The 19,756-nt window shown below is 33.0% G+C and overlaps 2 protein-coding genes across 3 annotated transcripts; one reads left to right on the top strand and one right to left on the bottom strand.

Annotated features, from left to right (window-relative positions):
• The first annotated feature begins 6,855 nt into the window (after positions 1 to 6,855).
• On the top strand, positions 6,856 to 13,927 carry LOC108216712 (kinesin-like protein KIN-14L). Of its 2 annotated transcripts, none has more exons than XM_017389546.2 (15): positions 6,856 to 6,980; positions 7,106 to 7,195; positions 7,471 to 7,628; positions 7,754 to 7,900; positions 7,980 to 8,235; positions 8,918 to 9,009; positions 9,088 to 9,159; positions 10,012 to 10,116; positions 10,709 to 10,783; positions 11,011 to 11,092; positions 11,449 to 11,544; positions 11,734 to 11,795; positions 12,233 to 13,143; positions 13,260 to 13,429; positions 13,559 to 13,927. In XM_017389546.2, the coding sequence occupies exons 2-15, from the start codon at positions 7,129 to 7,131 to the stop codon at positions 13,624 to 13,626; spliced, it is 2,361 nt and encodes a 786-aa protein (XP_017245035.1). In that variant the 5' UTR covers positions 6,856 to 6,980; positions 7,106 to 7,128; the 3' UTR covers positions 13,627 to 13,927. The 2 variants fall into 2 exon arrangements, with proteins under 2 accessions (XP_017245035.1, XP_017245034.1); XM_017389545.2 differs by having other exon boundaries at positions 13,544 to 13,927.
• Positions 13,928 to 14,468: 541 nt separating this feature from the next.
• Positions 14,469 to 17,016, bottom strand: LOC108215983 (xylan glycosyltransferase MUCI21). The gene is made up of 3 exons (XM_017388627.2): positions 16,635 to 17,016; positions 16,459 to 16,521; positions 14,469 to 15,953 (listed from the first exon to the last, which is right to left on the bottom strand). The coding sequence occupies exons 1-3, from the start codon at positions 16,861 to 16,863 to the stop codon at positions 14,647 to 14,649; spliced, it is 1,599 nt and encodes a 532-aa protein (XP_017244116.2). The 5' UTR covers positions 16,864 to 17,016; the 3' UTR covers positions 14,469 to 14,646.
• Between the last annotated feature and the right edge of the window lie 2,740 nt (positions 17,017 to 19,756).

Here is a 19,756-nt window from a genome sequence, read left to right as displayed (position 1 = left end):
TTGATATAATTTTTATTATTTTTCTCAGTTATTTGATACATGTAAAGTTGAGTCAAAATAAAGTCATTTTGACTGGTCAAAAGTCAAAATGGACATGTAAAAAGGGACGGAGGGAGTAGAAATTAATCAATTATTCATAAATTACAAGTTATCCATAAACTATTTTTATTTTTATAATTATATTTTTAATAACCTATAAAATATTTACAAATCAAAATTATCCAAATCAATATTTTAAATTCCCCTTATCATAATAAATCGTGAAATCATAAGTTATTCATAAGTTATAATGGGTCATATCGATATCATTTCCCTTTGTGTTAGAGTAACTCTTTTTATATAATAGTTTTTGTATTTTGACACATAATTTTAATTATCTTAAGCAGACAATTGTAATCATTATATTTTTTAAAAAAATTGATATCAAAATTTTAATTTATAAAAAGATGAACTAAATAAAAAGAAATTTGTTATTCGGCTAATTTATCAAAAATGAGCTACAAATATAAATGTCATGAAAAATGGGAGTACGAAAATAATTATCACTCAGATGCAATTATGAGTGAGGAAAAAAATTAATCAGGAGTCTAATTAAACAATGTCATTATTACAAGTGTATCATTACATACTATCACTGCAGCTTTGGATTAATTAATCGGGCCGGTTCCAAACTAAGCATGCTTTGCGAGATGTCCAATCAAATTGGTGGCCTAACAATTTTGACGGCCACGCCTATTTTATATTCGGACACGTGGAATCTGTTACTACCAGATATTATTTTCCTTTTCGTATATCATATATTATTGTCTATGATTTGTTTAAATTTACGTCATCATCATTCATAATTATGATTTTATGACTTTGTACTAAAGTAACCCCAAGTAAAACCATAATATATTGCTTTCGATAGAGCTTATTTCAATAATCTATTGATTTATAGACGTACTTGCAATATTTTAACACGGGAAAACAACGCGGGCACAATCTTAATAATTTGTTACTACTAAAGTTTACAATCATGTTATTGGAATTGTAAGGCCGAATAATTATTGTGATCGAGATGTCTTTCATCCTGTTGTACCTTTGGACGCTCGTCAAAAATATTACTTTGCTATGTATTGGCGTATTGTGTTTCTGTATACAAATGAAACGAGACAATGCAATCCTATTCAAATGATTAATAAACACATATAAGCTTTCTTTTGGTTTCAAATGAAAAAAGTTACTCTATTTTTTATCACAATTCATGAGGACTGTTTTAAATCAGAGATAATCATAGCTAATAGCCTAATACCATCGTGCGAGTGGAGTTTTAGGTATTGATTCTATTGAAGATGTATGCGAAGACCACAATTAACGTAGCATGAATCATTTTTAGTTTTTTGTACTAAGGATTGATTTTTTGCAAGGCAACATAAATCTCGAAAGAATTGATGTGTAGTTGATGTTAACGACGAAACCAGGAATTCAAATATCACAAGATTAGCTGAACCTCAGAATTAAGGGAGGACCTATTAAGAACTAAGGACTGAATATAACAAAAAAAATAATAATAATTTGTCAGATATAAGAGAAGACCTATTAAAAACTAAGGACTAAAATCTAAATATAACAGAAAAAATCAATAATGTGTCAGAATTAAGGAGGACCAAATAAGAACTAAGAACTAAATAAATAAATAAAAAAATTCGAATCAAGAGAGAATCTAGTAAAGATCGGTGCTAAGACCCGCTGAATTTAAAAGAAAATAAAAATATTACACTGTATATACAAAAAATTGTAAAAATTTATATGACATCCAAAGAATGTAATATAATTCAATTAATGTCGAAGATATTACAATGATATTTCAAATGTAGGACATGTAGAATAATGTTATTATAATACTTAATATTATATTATATAATGTTAATGTATTAAAATATTAATTTAAATAACTTTTTCTAAATACAAATTAACCTGTTTTAAAATAATTCCTCGATATGCCACCACTCGGAATCTTCTATTTTTACGTCATTCTATTCATCAGCCGAACGCACACCTACTAGTACCGTTTCCCAGTATGGTATTGTAAGGGGAAAAAAGAAATCAATAAAATAATTTCTTCGTCAAGTTTGCAAATATTTTATGAAGCGATAATATATACTCCTATATAAAGGATGGTGATAATATGATGTCCGGATTATCAAGATTCAAGCATGCATGCAAGCATGATGGTGACTGCTGGATATAATTGGCCAGGAAAACAAAGTTGTATTAATAGTTTAATGCTCCCTCTTCAATATTAAACAACAACCTAGACTTTATGACAACGAAATCGTCATGTTATACTCTTCCCGATCCTTTTAACCAAATTTTGTAAGTTTGAATTTCTTTATATAATTTGACAAATCCTGGATCGATGGTTATTTTTTCTTTTTTGATTCAGAAAAATTAAAATCTTTTGATGTTTAATAAAATTCTAATATATTTATTCCACATACAAGAATTCTTGGATATTGTGATAAAAAGGTTACGTTGACTATCATTTATGTTATTTATCAGGAAAAGTAATATAAATGTAACGAAAAATTACATTGCAAATATGTTTGTAGTAAAATCACCAACAATCATACAGATACAAAAATTTTATTGATATCGACAACTTTAAAATAACTCAATATTGATCACAAAATTTGTTCGATAGCCGCACAATAAAATCGTAACGACTTAAATATACCATCTCCAAGTTTATTTATTTTTAATTATAATCTATTTATATTTTTTCGATAACTGCACAATAGAGTCGTAATATCAATGAGTTGTATTCATATTTTTTTAATATGTGTGATTAATATCGCTCATTTGTGTCTCTCTACATATATATTATAATTAGGATTTATTCTAAAGATGTAGTAATTAGAGGAAAAAAATTCAAGAATGTTTAAAAGAAATAAAGAAGAGGAAGAATAAAAAATACAGTGTTACGTTATTGTCACTGAAAACTTTGTAGATTGTTTACAATTATTGGGTGGTGTAATATTTTTTTACGTTTGGTTTATCTTTCGATTTAGTCATATCTCATTTTATTTCAAGTTATCAAACTTGTATGATACTTGAATTTGTGATTTTAGAGAACTTGTATGATACTTGAATTTGTGATTTTAGAGTAAGATATACGGGATTAATTTACGAGAATGTATGATTACGAGACTAGAGAAATTATATATATAAGTTATTTTGATCTGAGAGATATTGGACTAATCCTTCGTGAGTGACAGACAATCTCAACTTTGACACTGGGCAATCTCAACATGTAGAAATTGGATACATGTATTCATGATTATTGGAAATTTGTAAGCTCGTTGTCGATCGGTATGTGATTTTTTTATTTTTTTTGGACATATTAAATTAACTGTTTTGCAATTGCATCGATATAGATATTTAAGAAATTTATTGTAAGTTGATGAAGTTGAAGAGTTGAAGGGTATTGTATTTGATTAGTTTAGCTTAAGTGAATTAAAGTTTTATTCTTATATATTGAGCAACGAATGAAATAAATTGTATTTATTGAGTATTATTTATAAGATTAAATAAGGTAATAGTAATTTATTTTTGCTATTCATTTTCTTGTTTCCTTGAACTATAATGTTTTTTCAATATTTATTATTTATTTTTTTATATAAAAATATGTAATAAATTAATAGTAACATGTCAATATAAACTATTTTTATCCAAAAAAATGTCGATATAAACTATTTTTATCAAAAAAAATGTCGATATAAACTATTATATAATTTGAATCAACATCATTACTTTATATTGACATCTCTGCATAAAACGAAAGATCGGAGAGAGTACGGAAGTTTGGGTTCCTTCTAAAGGACCAGAATGACTTTACTGTGTGTTTTTACTTTCTTGATTCTCCTGATGTTTCAGCTGAATCTTCTACATTTTTTGTTTCCCTCATATGTTTCATCTATATAGTGCTGATATAGTTTCTCTTGTTTACATTTTGGGCTGGTTCAGCGTCCCTGGTATAAGAGGGAGGGCTTTACCCTACTTTGCATAATTTTGTAGTTGCATGATCATGCATGGTTATTGTCTTGATGTATTAGACAGTTTATTTATAATTGATCCTGCTTAAGTTTTAAAATTTATTCAGTTTGACTAACTACTCTGTTCTTTATGTTCAGCAGCTTGTGCACATCAAACCCTGGTATTGCTTGTGAGCTGGTGGGAGACATTTCTTTTGAAGCTAAAACCTTGGATTTCTTCAGTAATAGTGTAGATGAGTATAGCTATTATTGCAAAAAAGTAGACTGTGGTATCAAATTTAGGTTTTGTGGGAGCAATTTACATTGCTGACATGTCATCTTTTATACCTCCTTTGGTAGTCAATTCTACAAGAGTTTTACAGTGAAATTTTTGGGGATTTCAAATTTTGGCGTTTATCGACCAAGTTTCATTATCTTAATTGCTTGTGTTACTAATTCACTAGTTTCCTGCCTGGTAAGTGTAGATAATTTGAAAAAGCTTTAGTATGAGTATTATTTCTGACATGCCAAAGTGTTGAAGGCCTCGCACTTTGAATTAAATTGAATAAATTACATTATATGTTTATTAAGACAAGAATGTGTTAACGTCTAGGATTAGGTTAGGTGATGCTTGCTTCATCTTGATGGCTGGTTTCTCTTTTCTGTGGTGAAAACATGTAGTAGTTGTCTTGTTTGCATGGTCTACAGTATTTTTTAGGACAGAGTCACGGGTGTCTGAGAAGACCGTGTAATACTCTAGATATGTTGCTCTATCTTAATTACTGTAATATGTTGATGTTTAGCTTTATCTTAATTACTGTAATATGTTAATGTTTATATACATCATGAGTTGGGTATAATGTAGAGTAATATGAAGTTAGAGACATGTAGAGCAATATGAAATTAAAGACTTGGAGACCCAATCACAATCTTTTAGTATACTTTCATATAACCGTTTCTTTTAATTTAGTTGCATATAACCGCTTCAATTGATTAATGTTATGTGATGCAAGTATTATGCTTGTCGGTTACATTATTTTACATAATATTTTTTTTCCTAATGTGGAAAAACATGGTAGAAGAACAAAATTTTAGCATCTGAATCATAAGATTAGATTTTATACGATGATGGGAAACGAATCTCCGAGTCTCGAAAATTCTGGATCCACTCGTTTTACCTAGTTCCAGCTATAGATCCTAGCTAGTTGTATCGTAGTCATTCCATTACTATCAAAAAAGTAGTTTGAACTTGGGCAATTTCGATAAAGTTGCCAAGAACCTGAATGAAGTTTCTGATGAACTTTCCAACTTTGATGATACAACAAAATTGATTTAATTATCTAATAAATCTTTTGAATTCAATTATTTTTTAAAATTAATTCAATTAAAGAGTTATTATAAAATTTTAAATATATTTAAACACAGTAAAGGGATTTAAAGTAACAAAATAGTCGATCACTAAGTAGTGAGCATCCAAGTCAAAAGTAGCCGAAAAAGAAGAAATAAGCACCATACAAGCAAGTGTATATTTGTCAGCTTGCTGGAAACAAAGAGTTTACTCGGTACAATTTTTTTCAAGTTCATTTTGTATCAATAACTTTTGAGTTATGAGAAATGTTGAAAGAATCAATCTCAGCATATGCAAACCTATCTGTGGTGACTTTCGTTACACTTGTAAGTTTAGGACTTGCCTTGTCCTACATTGTTTGGGTCATGTTCTCAGTCAACGTAAAGGTAGCAGAGGTCTAATCATACCCCGGAAGAGGTGGTGAAAGACATGAATAAAATATGTCACTTTTAAATACAATTTTTTGTATATTGTTTCTAAATTTTCATTTCTAAATAAAATAATTTGCAACTTCTCAACCCAAAATTCAACTATATATTTTTTTTGAACTTTTGAAAAAATTTATTCTAATTGTATTAATTGTCTATTTGTAACCCGAACGGACCCATGCTATAACAAATAATTATACATATCATAAGTTTGACACTGTGGGCATGCCGCAGAAATTGGACACGTGTATTTATGATTATTGGAAATGTGTAAGCTCGTTGTCGATCGGTAAGTGATTTCTTTATTTTTTTGGACATATTAAATTAACTGTTTTGCACCGATATAGATATTTGAGAAATTTATTGTACGTTGATGAAGTTGAAGATTTGATTGAGCAACGAATAAAATAAATTGTATTTATTAAGTATTATTTATCACATTAAATAAGGTAATAGTAATTAATTTTTGCTATTCATTTTCTTGTTTCCTTGAACTATAATGTTTTTTCAATATTTATTATTTACCTTTTATATAAAAATATGTAATAAATTAATAGTAACATGTCAATATAAACTATTTTTATCAAAAAAAATGTTATATTAACTATTTATATAATTTGAATCAACATCATTACTTTAGTTAATCCTGTGACATTACTAATTTCACCATGAGATCATGTACAAGTCAGAATGTTCATATTCCTTTTGCGGTTACAATATGTAGAGTGTTTAAAACTGTTGTTAAGATAAGATGCGTTAATTATTGGAGTGAAAAAACTACATAAGCACGACATCATCTTCATTTTTTAATGATTTAATCTCTGTTTAATTAAACTCGACGATTTCAAATTATAATTCTAAAATCACACTAATTGCACAAATTAAATGTTCATTACTAATATCTGATATCTGATATCTGAGGAGATCTTATGTAATTTAAAACCATGCTTTACGTTTGGATAATAAATCTAGATATAGAATATGGAAATACTGCCAGCTGGGACCCACTTATTTGAATTGAGAACAGAAGTAACGTTCATATTCGTAACCTAAGGTTCGTATCCGAACCTAAATAAAGAGATATAAACAGCAAGTACAGTGCATCATCTCTACAGTTACAAACTCTCCATCACAAACCAGAGAATTAAGGCTCTGTTTGTTTGTCAATCAAGAACATAACACAATTAAGTGAGTACTTTTATCCCCTCTCTCTTTCATCATTACTGTTTTTCCCCAAATTGAAATTTAGGGTTTATCTTGCGCTGAAAAAAAAATAGTTTGTTTAAATTTTTTTTGTTTTGTGAATTTCGTAGGTTTTGATTGATTAAGATTAAAGATGGAGATTTGTGTGAAAAAGACGCTACATGAATTGAATCTTGCTGGAAGAAAAGCTGAAGAAGCAGGTTTTTTACTCTTCCTTAAGAAAATAATTGTTTTGTTTCTGTTTTTTCAAGATTTATTTTTTGATTCATTTATTTCATGTAATTGAATATCTTCTTTGATATTTCATTCAATTTGTATTTGAAGATTTGTGTGTTTGTTATGATGAAATTGGTGGTGCGCACACATATCACAGACACATGACAGTTGCATGTTTAGGCACAAACTTATGTGTGGAATATGATGATTTCACCCAATTTGTTATTTCGTTGTTTGATTTGTGAATGTGAATGTGAAGCTTTGAGGCGGTACCAAGCGAAGGAGTGGCTTGAGAGCCTAGTCGGGCCTCTCGGAATATCTAAGCAGCCGTCGGAAAGGGAATTTATTTCTTGTTTGAGAAGTGGGTTGGTTCTTTGTAATGCAATTAACAAGATTCAGCCAGGATCAGTTCAAAAGGTAAAAAATACGATATTATCTATCTGTTTAATTTACTTGTTTAGGGTAATCGTTGCATATGAATGACTGAATTTCTAGGGTTTCTATTTTTTACTAATTGAGAGGTGTTTTGCATTTAATGTTAGGTTGTCGAGAATCACTTGCCGTCAGAATCACAAAAATGGGATTCCCAGCCATTGCCAGCTTATCAATACTTTGAAAATGTTAGGAACTTTTTGGTAGCGGCAGAAAAGTTAAAATTAACAACTTTTGAAGCACCTGTCCTCGAAAGGGTGTGTTACACACGATATCAGTATTTATAAAATTTCTTACTATCACTCATGCAGAAAACTGACTTTTGTATGTTATTAGGACAATCTGGAGGCTGGATCATCAGCTAAGGTCGTTGATTGCATTTTAGAGCTTAAAGTTTTCCATGAAAGGAAGCAGAGGGGTGGAGAATATGTATCATTAAAGCCTCAAAGATCCCCATTTGTAACGCATTATGTGGGTAAAATTCACTCACATGTTTTAGAGGAAACTTCTACTGACCCTCATAGGCGACTAGATATGAATGCAAGCTGCAATAGAAAAACATTTGCTGAGAGCGGAACACAGGAACTTGAAGGTTAGTTACCTTTCTTTATCTAATTGATCATTTACTGGTTTGCATCCTAGCTGAATGTTTTTAAAATACTATATAATTCAAATTCTATATAAATAGAATTCATATGAGGTATCTAATATGGCTATTTTTTAAAGAGGTTTAAGTTTGTGCAAGGTGGTACGTTCGAACAGTACGAGAGTGTGTGTTATTTTTGGGTGAAGGTACTGAAATATATGATGTGAGTTGTACAAATTAATCCCCCGGCCCAGGCAAAGCTGGTAAAAAGTCTTAATTGAGTGAAGGACAACTTAGCGAAATACGAATGACTAGTGTTCTGAATCTATTTTGTGGTATAAAATCATTTTCTCTGGATCTAGAAATATGTGAATGAAAACTGATTGCCTATACAGGCCGGTAAATTCTTTGTTGAGTAAAAAGGACAACTTTGTGAAACACAAATGATTAGTGTTCTGAATCTGTCTTGTGGTATGAAATCCTTTTCTCCTGATGTACAATTTTTGAATGAAAAAGATGATGTGCAGTTTCTCTTTGCTCTACAAAATGATAACCAATATATGGCCATCCTCTGATTTACAAACAATAAACATCTAATGAACTTTCCCAGATGGCTTGGTTTATTATACATATTACTTTGTTGTATTTTAAATTACTCCGTTCCTTTTCCATCTTCTGGATATTGCAGATTTATTGGTTGCGGCTCTTGCTGAATGTATGGTAGATAAAAAGGAAAACATAGATGCTAACCTTCTTGCTTCCTTTCGCAGTGGAAATCAGGTATTTCTTCATTTATTATTATGTTTGTAGGTTTAGATATGAAAGAACAGATTTTTATCTGACGCAACTCTATTACAGTCTGCAATCAATTTATTACGCCAGACTATGTCAAGCTGTTTGGAAGGACAAGTTCAGAACATGCTAACAGAGGTGTGTTCATAATGAAAGAAAACTGTAGCAGCGCATTGATCTTTTCTTGCATGATTGTGTAATTCTTGCCTGGAACAGGAAAACAGTTGTCTATATTTGAGGATAGTTCGACTTTACATGACTCTTCTGTCTCTTATTAGTACATCGATCAAATCTCTTATGATTTGATTTCCCTTATATATTAATATAGTTTGTTGATGGGCAGATAACTAATTGCAATTTCATTTTCAGTAAATTTATATTGTAAAATAAAGAGGTAGGCAGCTTAATTTATGTTTCATATTTCTGCATGTAGATAAAAAAGTAATGAGCCTAATATTTCTGCATGTAGATAAGGGTAAATATAACGCTTGATGGGGACATCTGTTCTCTCTTGTCTTCATTTAATGATGCCAGAGAGACTTTGCCACTAGTTGAAGTTTAGTGTAAAAGCAGCTCAAAATTGTAGATATTGTTATTGTGGCCCAAGTGAGTATTAATAGTTTAACAAGTTGGTAATATCGAGTGCCGGGACACTGATGAACCGTTTTAAGTTTATTGGAAGCATGCAGCAAGTGAAGAATGTAGACGTGCATGTCAATACCTAGTTGTACAGTGTTAACTGTGCAAGTCTTGCCAAATAGCAGTGTAAACATTGGCTGCCCCGGCTGGCTAATTTAAAACCTGGTTGCAGGTTCCAGTCCCCTTGCCAGCATTTTATTTATAATGAAACAACTAGTCGTATATGTAGGTGGATAGACTATCAAGTTGAGCAATGAACTGCCATTTGAGTCTCTTATATTCTACTTGCATTTTATATGTTTGTTTGATAGATATGTTTCCCTAAACTCAAAATTTAATTTTCCTGACCAGGTGAAGCCAGCCCTAGTTGATTGTTCAGCAGAAGAATGCAACTCCATCACACACTCAAAAAGAACTACATTAACGGAAAACTCCTCAGTTCTTGGGAACAGGAAGGTAATTTTAGTAAAATATCTCATTAATTCTTGTGGTTTTGATTCTTACCAACTTTCATTCCTTCTATTTAATATAGTGCCAAAAGAAAATGCTTTATGAGATTTATGATCTCACCCACGCTTCACGAGTACAAAGTAGAGTCAATTGCAAATTAATGAAATTCTAAATTGTTATGATCACTTGTTCTACTTGTCTTTCATATGAAGTGTATATTGAACTCCTACACGATATTTGAAGTATGACGCACAAACATCGCAGCTGTTACATTTTCTTATTTCGTCCCATCTGCCCAGTTCTTCCAGTTTTATCTGATATAGTAGATTCTGTCCTTTGCACAATAGGCGCACACCCTGTATAAAACATTTCGATTAACTTCACAGCATCCCCCCCCCCCCCCCCCCCCTCCGCCTCCTCCATAATTGAATTTGTTTGTATGTTTCATTGATACTTTGATTATGATCTATAAGTGCTTCATCATCATGTTCAGTTAGCATGACCATTTGGTCCATTTTTAACCTTTCTTACTGCAAATAAAAATTTTCGGAGTCAAAATGATTTGATTCAGTTGTGCCACACTTCTTTGTAATTGCAGTGTTGCAGAGCTTGCTCAAACAAAGGTTACTGCAATCATCACATGATTTTCAAGATGCAAGAAAATGAACTTTCAGTAAGCTATTTATTTAATGCATTTCTGTGATTTTACATTTCTATTCATTTGTTTGTGTCGTAGATATTATATTGGTTTTTGAAACAAATTCAAACTATTGAGATTGGAAACTTCTGTTCAACATTGGCATTTAAATTATTAGTTGATTCTGTCTACAGTAGCTAAAATGTACCTGATTGCGTTGTTCTCTCTTTGATGCATTATCAATAAAAATCATTGTCCTGCAGGAAATTAAGTCATTGCTGTCAAGAACAAAGAAGGAGTTTGAAGGCTTGCAGTCCCAATTGCAAACAGACATGAAACAACTGGGTATGCCACAAACTGTTTAAGTATCTTCATCATAACATTACAGTAAACCCCATTGGTGTTGAGCATCTAAAAATGCAACATTTAACTTCATCATACCGGAAATTTATATGCACTGCAAGTTGCACATAATAGTTAGGACGTACAATATATGAAAGAATGATGGCTCATGCTAATATTTGGGGAATGATGTGCATACGCTTGCTGTGTACTGAATATTAGAGAATTGGATGTCTTACAACCAATATGTTAAATGAGAAAATGTGTGCATATTTTATTGTTGAAAGTAGCCACTGGCTGTGCAATTGCACAGGATACTCTCGAAAGTAATAACGTTTTTCTTTCTTACAATTGGCCAGAGACTCATGTGCAAGATATGTCTGCAGCAGCTCTCAGATATCATAAGGTTGTGAAAGAGAACATAAACTTGCATAATAAGGTTCAGGATCTGAAAGGTTAGATAAATATAAACTCATTAAAGTTCTCTACTGATAATTAAAATCATTTATAAAATCTTTAATAAATTGCGGCTATGCATCATCAGTCAGCGACTTGATGATCGTAGAAGTTAAAAGTTTTTTCTAAAAAATCAAATTTATTTATATATTACCTAGGTTATATGCTGACACAAATGATTATAACAGGACTTGAAAAAACTTTGGCGGTTGCTGATGTTAGTGCAGAGGAAACAGAGCTTCGGAAAGAGGTATCCCGCTCTAAATATCAAAGACCTGTGTCGGGACATGCTTCTTTAATCTTATTATAGAGCCTGAGCTGTGTTAAAGCCATAAGAACTGGCAATAAAAAAATCTTCTTGGCTTTAGCAATTTGTATATTTAAGATTGCTTGCTTTTTACCATATTATTTCTTAGCATCTTGTGTTTATGCCTGATGAAAAGGCACATATGTTGATGCTTGTGTTGATAATAAATGAGTTCTTCTTTCGTCACACAAGTTTCTTTTTTTCCCCCCAGGTGATCATCCTCTTGTGTGAATAAGTTCATTAATTTTAACTGATGACTTTATGAGTTTATTTGAGATAAGAGTCGAACTGGGACATGATCTGAGCAAGCTTTGTTGTTGCTAAATGATCTGACCAAACTTTTCATGATCATGACTTTTTTTTTTCCTGAAATTTTGCAGCTTGAGAGCCTCAAAAAGGCATTGTCTAAGAGGAATAGGCAGAGCTCAGTAGTTAACATTCTCAAGGAAAACAGATCACCTTCAGATAAGCCTAAATTAATAACCAACCAAACCCCATTGCGTCCTAGAAGGCTGAGTATTGAAACTTCTAATACAATTAGAAGAGAGAAAGCTCTTGCAAATAGAACCAAAGAAACAAGTCCCTTGTTACCTGGTGCTTCTGCTGAGATAACTCCTCCGCCTCGAGGGTTGAAGGTTGAGAATCGCTACACCCCAACAATAAAGAAATCACCACGCGCCCGCAGATTAAGTATCGGAACTTCCAGTGTCGTTAAATTGGAGAAAGCAAAGGAAACTGGACCTAAGGGAACAAATTATGTGTTGGAGAAAGGTCAAGCAAATGCTGAGAGAACTCCTCCTCGTCCTCGGAGGCTTAGCGTCGAAAATTGCAGCACAACAAAAAAAGGGAAGACAGCATATTTGGAAGACAAAAAGGTGCTTAAAACTCCTTCCATGCAAAGTCGAACAAGAAGACTAAGTTTGGAAGGTCCAAGATATGTGAACAAAGACTCCGCTAATTTAGAGAGGACTGGTGCACCTCAGGCAGCTTCCAAGCCAAAAGTGTTCCCTAGTCATGTTGATTCTACACTTGATGTATCTCGTCAAATGGCTCCGAGGAGTACTGTAAATGCTGTTTATAATAATCAAGTAGCAAGAGGTGGAAGTGAAATTAAAGTTCCTTCACTTCAATTACCCAAAACACCTGAGCCAACTGTCTTTGCCAAAGGTGACTTGGTGACTCCTTTGGAGTCGCAGACAACTAGCACGACAGCTATTGCAAATGGAAAAGCATCTCATATAAGGAAATCGCTTCGGGCCATCGGGAGATTGATCAATGGCTCTGAGAAAAGGTATGCTGCTGCTCCATAATCCGAGCTATAATTTCTTGATAACAATTACGTGCTATTAATCATAATTTTTTTAAATCTGTTATAAAAAAATGCTTCTGACTCGTGTGAATGTACAGGAACCAACATAAACAGAAGGAAACACCTCTAATAAAAGCAGATGGAAGTCTTAACATAAAGTCGCCAACTTCGGGCAATGCAAGGACACTGAGAAGACGGTCACTGAGTGGGACACAGTGCCCAAACATGTCAAGTACAACCTCAGTTGGAGTCAATTTAAATGGCTTTAGTAAGTGCCAGATGAACTCACATTTCAAGCCTCAACCACAATACCTACTTTGATGTCTTTAAATGTTGGTATTTTTGTTCGCCACATGCAAGATCTTGACTCTATTTTCTAAAGCTGTTATTCCCACAGGTTCATCCCGCGCCATTTCACCCCCTCCAGTCCGCGCTTCTACCAAGTCGCCGAAACGCTGGCTTTAGATTCTTAGTGGCCTGTACAATTATGAAAAGACTGCAGAAAGTGCTTTAGCTCGAAGCATACTACTGACATGCTGGTACATGAGATGGGGCACAATTTTGTCAACTGTGGCATTGCTATTGCTGGTGTATTTGCCTTGTAGAACTATAATTAGCCAAGGTAGCAATAGGCAGGACGAAGCTAATACCTTTTTTTGTAGCCCAGAAAAACAAGGAGAATATTTTTCAAGTTTAGCTTTGTTTTTTTAGTTTTCAGAATTACAGCCAACATTGTATTTACAACGCAAAAAATAATTAACCAGTACTCCTGACATTTCATTCTGTTATAGTGATAATTAAAAGGGGGTCGGGTCTCCACTCATTGGGTCTCATATTATTGCTCAGTGAGTGTGATTTACGTACCTGTGCTGGCTATGGAATAGTCCACATGTTTCCAGAAAAAATCCTAAATAGGCTAGAATGTCTTGTAATACGATTACACCTTTTCAGTGATAATTAAAAGAAAATTCAAAGGTTCCTCCCCGGAATTGCCTGCCTCGCTTGATCTTTAACTAAAACATTCCTTCAGTATTCACTGTCTTTCACACTTTTTGGACCTTTCTTGTGGTTTTTCATTCTAGAAGTTTGTTTCTAGAATATTAGATTTTTTTACTCTTCTTGGACCTGTCCTTGAACTATCAATTTCAGGAGGCTTGCTTCTTGATCTTAATTAATACCGCCTACTTCAAAGTCTATTTGATTATGTACACAAGCAACAGATTGTTTAATTCTAAATATAAAAGCACAAGAAATTCACTTGAAAAAATAGGTGAAGAAGTGACAACAATTGCATCTGGAGGGGTATCTACTGAAACAACAGTATGATCACTTAATAAATGAAAGAATGCTTGGCTCACCAACATGAGAAACCAAGAAGGGAGAAAAAAACATTACTAATGTACAAAAAATGGGCAAGATCACTAATTTGTACAGACGTCGCCTGGTATATAGTGCTTTTACATCTAACAGAAGTTGAAGAAGATACTAAGATCGATGGTGAACAGCCAAGTTCCTCTTAATAATTGAGTAATTGTAGGAACGAACCAACCTCTTGCGAAATCTTTCAAGATTTAATTTCACCTTTTGCCTGTCAAGATAGATCTTCTTGGTGAATTCCCAACCTTTTATGTTGATGCTTTCTGGATCTCTTAAAACAGGATCGCTGCTATCATACTCATCGTATAGTGAGCTCTCCTTCGGGAGGATTTCATAACCAATATACCTTAAACCAAGCTTCTTTGCAGGTTCACCATAGTAAGTCTCTGCGGCCCAATTGGTTCCAAGGGGAACCACCTGGATAAACACAGAGCCAGGCTTCATGAAAAGAAAATGGGTCATGGCTGCACCATGTACTCCAATCATGACATCGCTGGAGTTGAGTGATCGATAGATCTTTGCCAGTTCTGTATCTGGCTTAGGCCTTAAAACTTCCACAAAAAAGCCGATTTCTTCTGCCATTTTCACTAGAGAATCTTCGTTAGTAATTGCCCTGGATCCATTTCTGGATACAATGACAAGTTTTGGTTTCTTCAAACCATTATCATCTTTCTCATTTCTCACTTCTTGTGGATCAGTGGACAATGGTGAAGCAGAATTTTCTTTCAACAACTGAGCTTCTTGTTTCTCCTCTTCAATAATATCTGTAATCCGAGGCCGATAAGCTCGATCCAAAATGTCTCTAAAATTCCTAACTGATACATTTGCATCCATCAACGAAGAATCTACTGTGAGCTCATCATGTATTTTTAGCCCGACAATGGCTTCAGGGAAACAATGGGTTCTATTATCTCCAGTGAAGTCAATAGGTGGATATTCAGATAGATGATCAAGAATACTAGCATACTTGGATATCCACCAATCATGATACTCAAGAATAACAAACACAACTTTCTTGTTCAAATGCTGACTAGTAATGAAAAGAGGCAGAAGTCCGTCGTTAAATTCATGATAAACATTACCGGTATAACCTCCTGTTGAGAAGAAAACTGCAGGAACATCGTGCTTAACATCACAATGGTGATGAATACCCGAGTCTTGTTTCTTGGAAATAAGGTCTAGCTGATCGATAGTGTTCATCACACTTGCTTCCCATTTCCGTGTATAAGGTTTAATTTTTTCATGTTGAAGCTCTTCTTTTCGATTCACCTGATGATCAGACCCATGACTGATGTCCTCAGTTGTATCTTTTGATGCATAAAGTAAAACAGAAGAGGATTTAGACTGTGTTCTAACATCCCCTTTCATGATACATACATCTGACCGGATACTACTTCTATCACAACATATAGTCCCTGCAAATATATAACAATTTTGTGTCAAAAGTATTGTCAAACAACTAGAAGGTAATCATTTTGCAAAAAAAATTGCTGCTGACAACTAAACAATTAGGAAATAGTTCAACAAATGCTAACAAGAACAGAACATGACTGTTGTACAAAAAATATGTGGCAATCCGGCCAATTATGCCAGAGAGACGAGGAATTCATATGCAGAGCAGAGGACAGGGAGATAGCAGAGAGAAATCAGATGCTACATATTTTACAAGTCAAACAGAAAACACCAATAACAGGTCAGATGGTATCGCCCTCGCTCTGCTCATACTTGAATTGAACAAAAACTACAGATTGAGGTTCAAAATTGACTTCTTTTCTTCCCCTTTTTTTTTTTTGCAACTATAGTGGTTCTCTTTTCAATAGTTATTTAATCTAAAACTACAAGATGAAAAGAATTGTGCATACATATTACTAGATGAATCAGTTCTAAGACTTAAAAGACAGGGGAGGGATAGTTAATTACCAGCTGGGACAGAAGAACAAAGGGAAGCATTAACAACAACTTTGTCAACCTCTGCAAGTGAATCTGCAAAACCCAGGAACACTACTATAAGAAATCAAACCACATATATTATAAAGAAAACCCAAATAAAGACAGCCCAGATAAATCAACCAGAAAGATGTGAGGGGATTACTTACATGAGAGGGAAAGAGCAGAAGGGAAGAAAGAGAAGCTAGTTGCAAGAACAAGAGTACAAGCCAAAAGTGAAAGAAACACAAGTGACAATACTTTAGGCCTGATTATAATTTTCCTATTGCTATGGCCATGATGAACTCCTTCTTGCTCCTCCTCAGAGTTGTGTAAATCAAGCACAACAGCAGATTCTCCCTTCTGTACATGAACGTGTCTTTTCTCAAAGTGCACCATTTCAAATAATTTTTATTTTTGTTGCAGCGAACTATCCGCTACGGGGAGAAATATATATAGAGGAAAGGTGGTGGCTGAGTTGTTGCTTCAGGGTTGGTGTATCGGTTTCTTGGCGGAACGGAATGGAATAAGAATAAGAGATTAGTCTAATACTCCCTCCGTCCCCTTTTACATGTCCATTATGCATTTCGAGGAGTCAAATTGACCAATTTTTGACTAAATATTACAAATTATCTACTCATTATTTTTAAAATCTGAAAGTTGCGTATTAAAATACACTAAATGTACTTTCTATTGATATAATTTTTATTATTTTTCTCAATTATCTGATACATGTAAAGTTCAGTCAAAATAAAGTCAATTTGACTGGTCAAAAGTCAAAGTGGACATGTAAAAATGTAATAAAGTCAATTACTAAATGTAATAATGTGATTAGGGAGGGTACTAATACAAGTTGGTCTGAAGGATCGAGCTGGTAATGATTATGATTATGGAAAGCTGGAAGGGAAACAAGGCAGAAGCGGGGGAGTTTGGTCAGTTTGGCTGGGTTTATGTATTTTTCATTATTTATTGTGTGGTCAAAGTATTCTTACAAGCGTGTTTTGCACTGTCAATATCAGGAAGCGATAAGTAAAGGCGTGTTCAGCTGTGATACCTTGTTTCATGCTGCTTGGGAGTTGGGCTGGCCAGCTCATATACCACTGTACTATTCTTTTTTTTTTTTCCTTTTCTTTTCTGTGAACTGTGTAATATTTCCCCAATTTAATTTCAGTAAATATCGGGAATCATGCCTGTAAATAAAATATCGTAAAAATGTAATAATAATAACAATGTAATAATAATAATATATTTCTCTTAAAATATAATCTAATATTATGAAAACAAAATATCTTACGAATTCAATTTAAGTGACCAATTTAGACTAACATAGATTCTTTAATTAGGCAATAACTGGTCTTCCACCCTTGAACAAAATTGAAGATATTGTGGGGAAATTGTCGAATAGAACTGCTGGGCATGACATGGCAACTACTGCTATAAAAAAATCATAAAGACACAGCGACATGGACAGAAGATTTTACAAAAATGGAAGTGGTATTACCAATGCCACTCAGCAGCAGCTGATCCACGTGCTCGTCACAAACTGCGCGCTTTCTGCTTTGTTTTTGCATACCAATGACTTTCAGTTTCAGAGATGCCTAAAGTCGGAAGAAAAAAAATAAAAGGAATCTAATTTATGCGCTATCAGTTTTTAGAATTTTCACAAATTGCTGGGATAATATAAACTCCTAAGAGCATCTCCAACGGCGTTGGCTATAATCGTTGGCTAAATTGGACCTGTAAGACTTTATGTAAAATTTGCTGAACCTGTAACACATTTTGCTTCAATGGTATTGGTTATCTTGGTTGGCTATAATTTAAAAGTAGTATGTTATTAATATTTCAAATTGTTAAAATAGAATATATCAGTTCAATATGGTAATAAATGATGTGCAATCTTGCTACAGATTTTCTTACAGACCTGTAGAGGTTCGACAAATTTAGCCATCCATAGGAGGTTGGCTAAAATTATAGACAACAGGTGGGCGTGGTTGGAGTGTACTTTTTTGACGATGTTGGCTATAATTTTTAATTATGGTATGACAACTCACATTCTAGCTAAGGGTACTCTATGGTTGGAGATGCTCTAATCTCTATTTTGTGCACAAATATTTCATTTTCACACATAATGAACTTAGCAAAAAATAGAAAAGTAATGACAAGTCTTAGCACTGTGTTCTTCAGACAAAGAAATAGAACCTAGAAAAAAGAAATTAATAATTTTTATTCCATTTTTATATTCCCCAATTGGCTAAGAAAGAAGAAATACTAAGTAAAGATATTTAAACATAAATAATATATTTCTTATTCTCAATCAACTCATTTTAAAATTTAACTTTTAAGAATGACATATACTTAGATTTTACCCTTCTTTCTCTTTCTTTATTTTCTTAAATTTACTCATAAAATGTATATTAAACAGAAAAATAAGTTTGAATCCTTCCTATACTCTCCAAAATTGAACTTAGGAAAAAAAAGTTGACAATTTTTTATACTTTTTGTCTGACCTCCGCGAAGAAAATTGCATTGATCTCCTGAGAGCCGCCAGGAGAAAGGAAAATACTTTTTAAATATCTCTGTAGCCTAAGGGCTTAAGCCTACACTATTACAGATCCAGCCCTCATTCATTTATCATCTTATACTTGGGCCTTCTTTCGTTGATGCGAAAAGGCAGTTTTTCACCTATTCATGGCGGGCCTATAATTTCTTTCAAGGCCTCCAATTTTTTTTAGGGCCTTAATATAATTTCACATATTTATTATTTAAGTACAAAAAAGAACTTCAGCAATTTAATATTTGATCATACGAGTAAACATAAAATAAAAATTAAAATTATGATACAATTACCACTTTTTCTGTCCCAAAAGCATCGATTTCATGGATTTTCCATGTATTTTATTATTTTTAAAATTGTGTTATATAAAAATATAAAGTTGAAATTTTATAAAAAAGAAAAATGTTATGTAAGGGTCAAATAAAACAGGAAGTTAGTAACTGGCAGTAATTCATTAAAGTTTCAGTAAAATGTGCAACAATGAACATCAGTCATACGTGAAGGGCAGCTATAAATAACCAAGCCATCCTCAGTATTATTGTTCTGATACGTGAGGAAACCGTAGTAGCAAATAACAAATTGCAGACGTGCAGTCACAACATCAACATCTAAGTCTTCGGAAAAGATAAATAACAAAACCTGTGAACAAAAGACGACATAGTTGATTGCAGCTTCTAGGCAAATGCATATACCCACTCCATTTTACTAAAACTTACAATCCTTAAAAAAATGCTCACA

Source organism: Daucus carota, chromosome 4 (genome assembly GCF_001625215.2).
Source record: "Daucus carota subsp. sativus chromosome 4, DH1 v3.0, whole genome shotgun sequence".
Lineage (NCBI taxonomy): Eukaryota > Viridiplantae > Streptophyta > Magnoliopsida > Apiales > Apiaceae > Daucus > Daucus carota.
The sequence above is the reverse complement of the archived record's forward strand: the minus strand, read 5'-3'. Positions and strand labels throughout refer to the sequence as shown.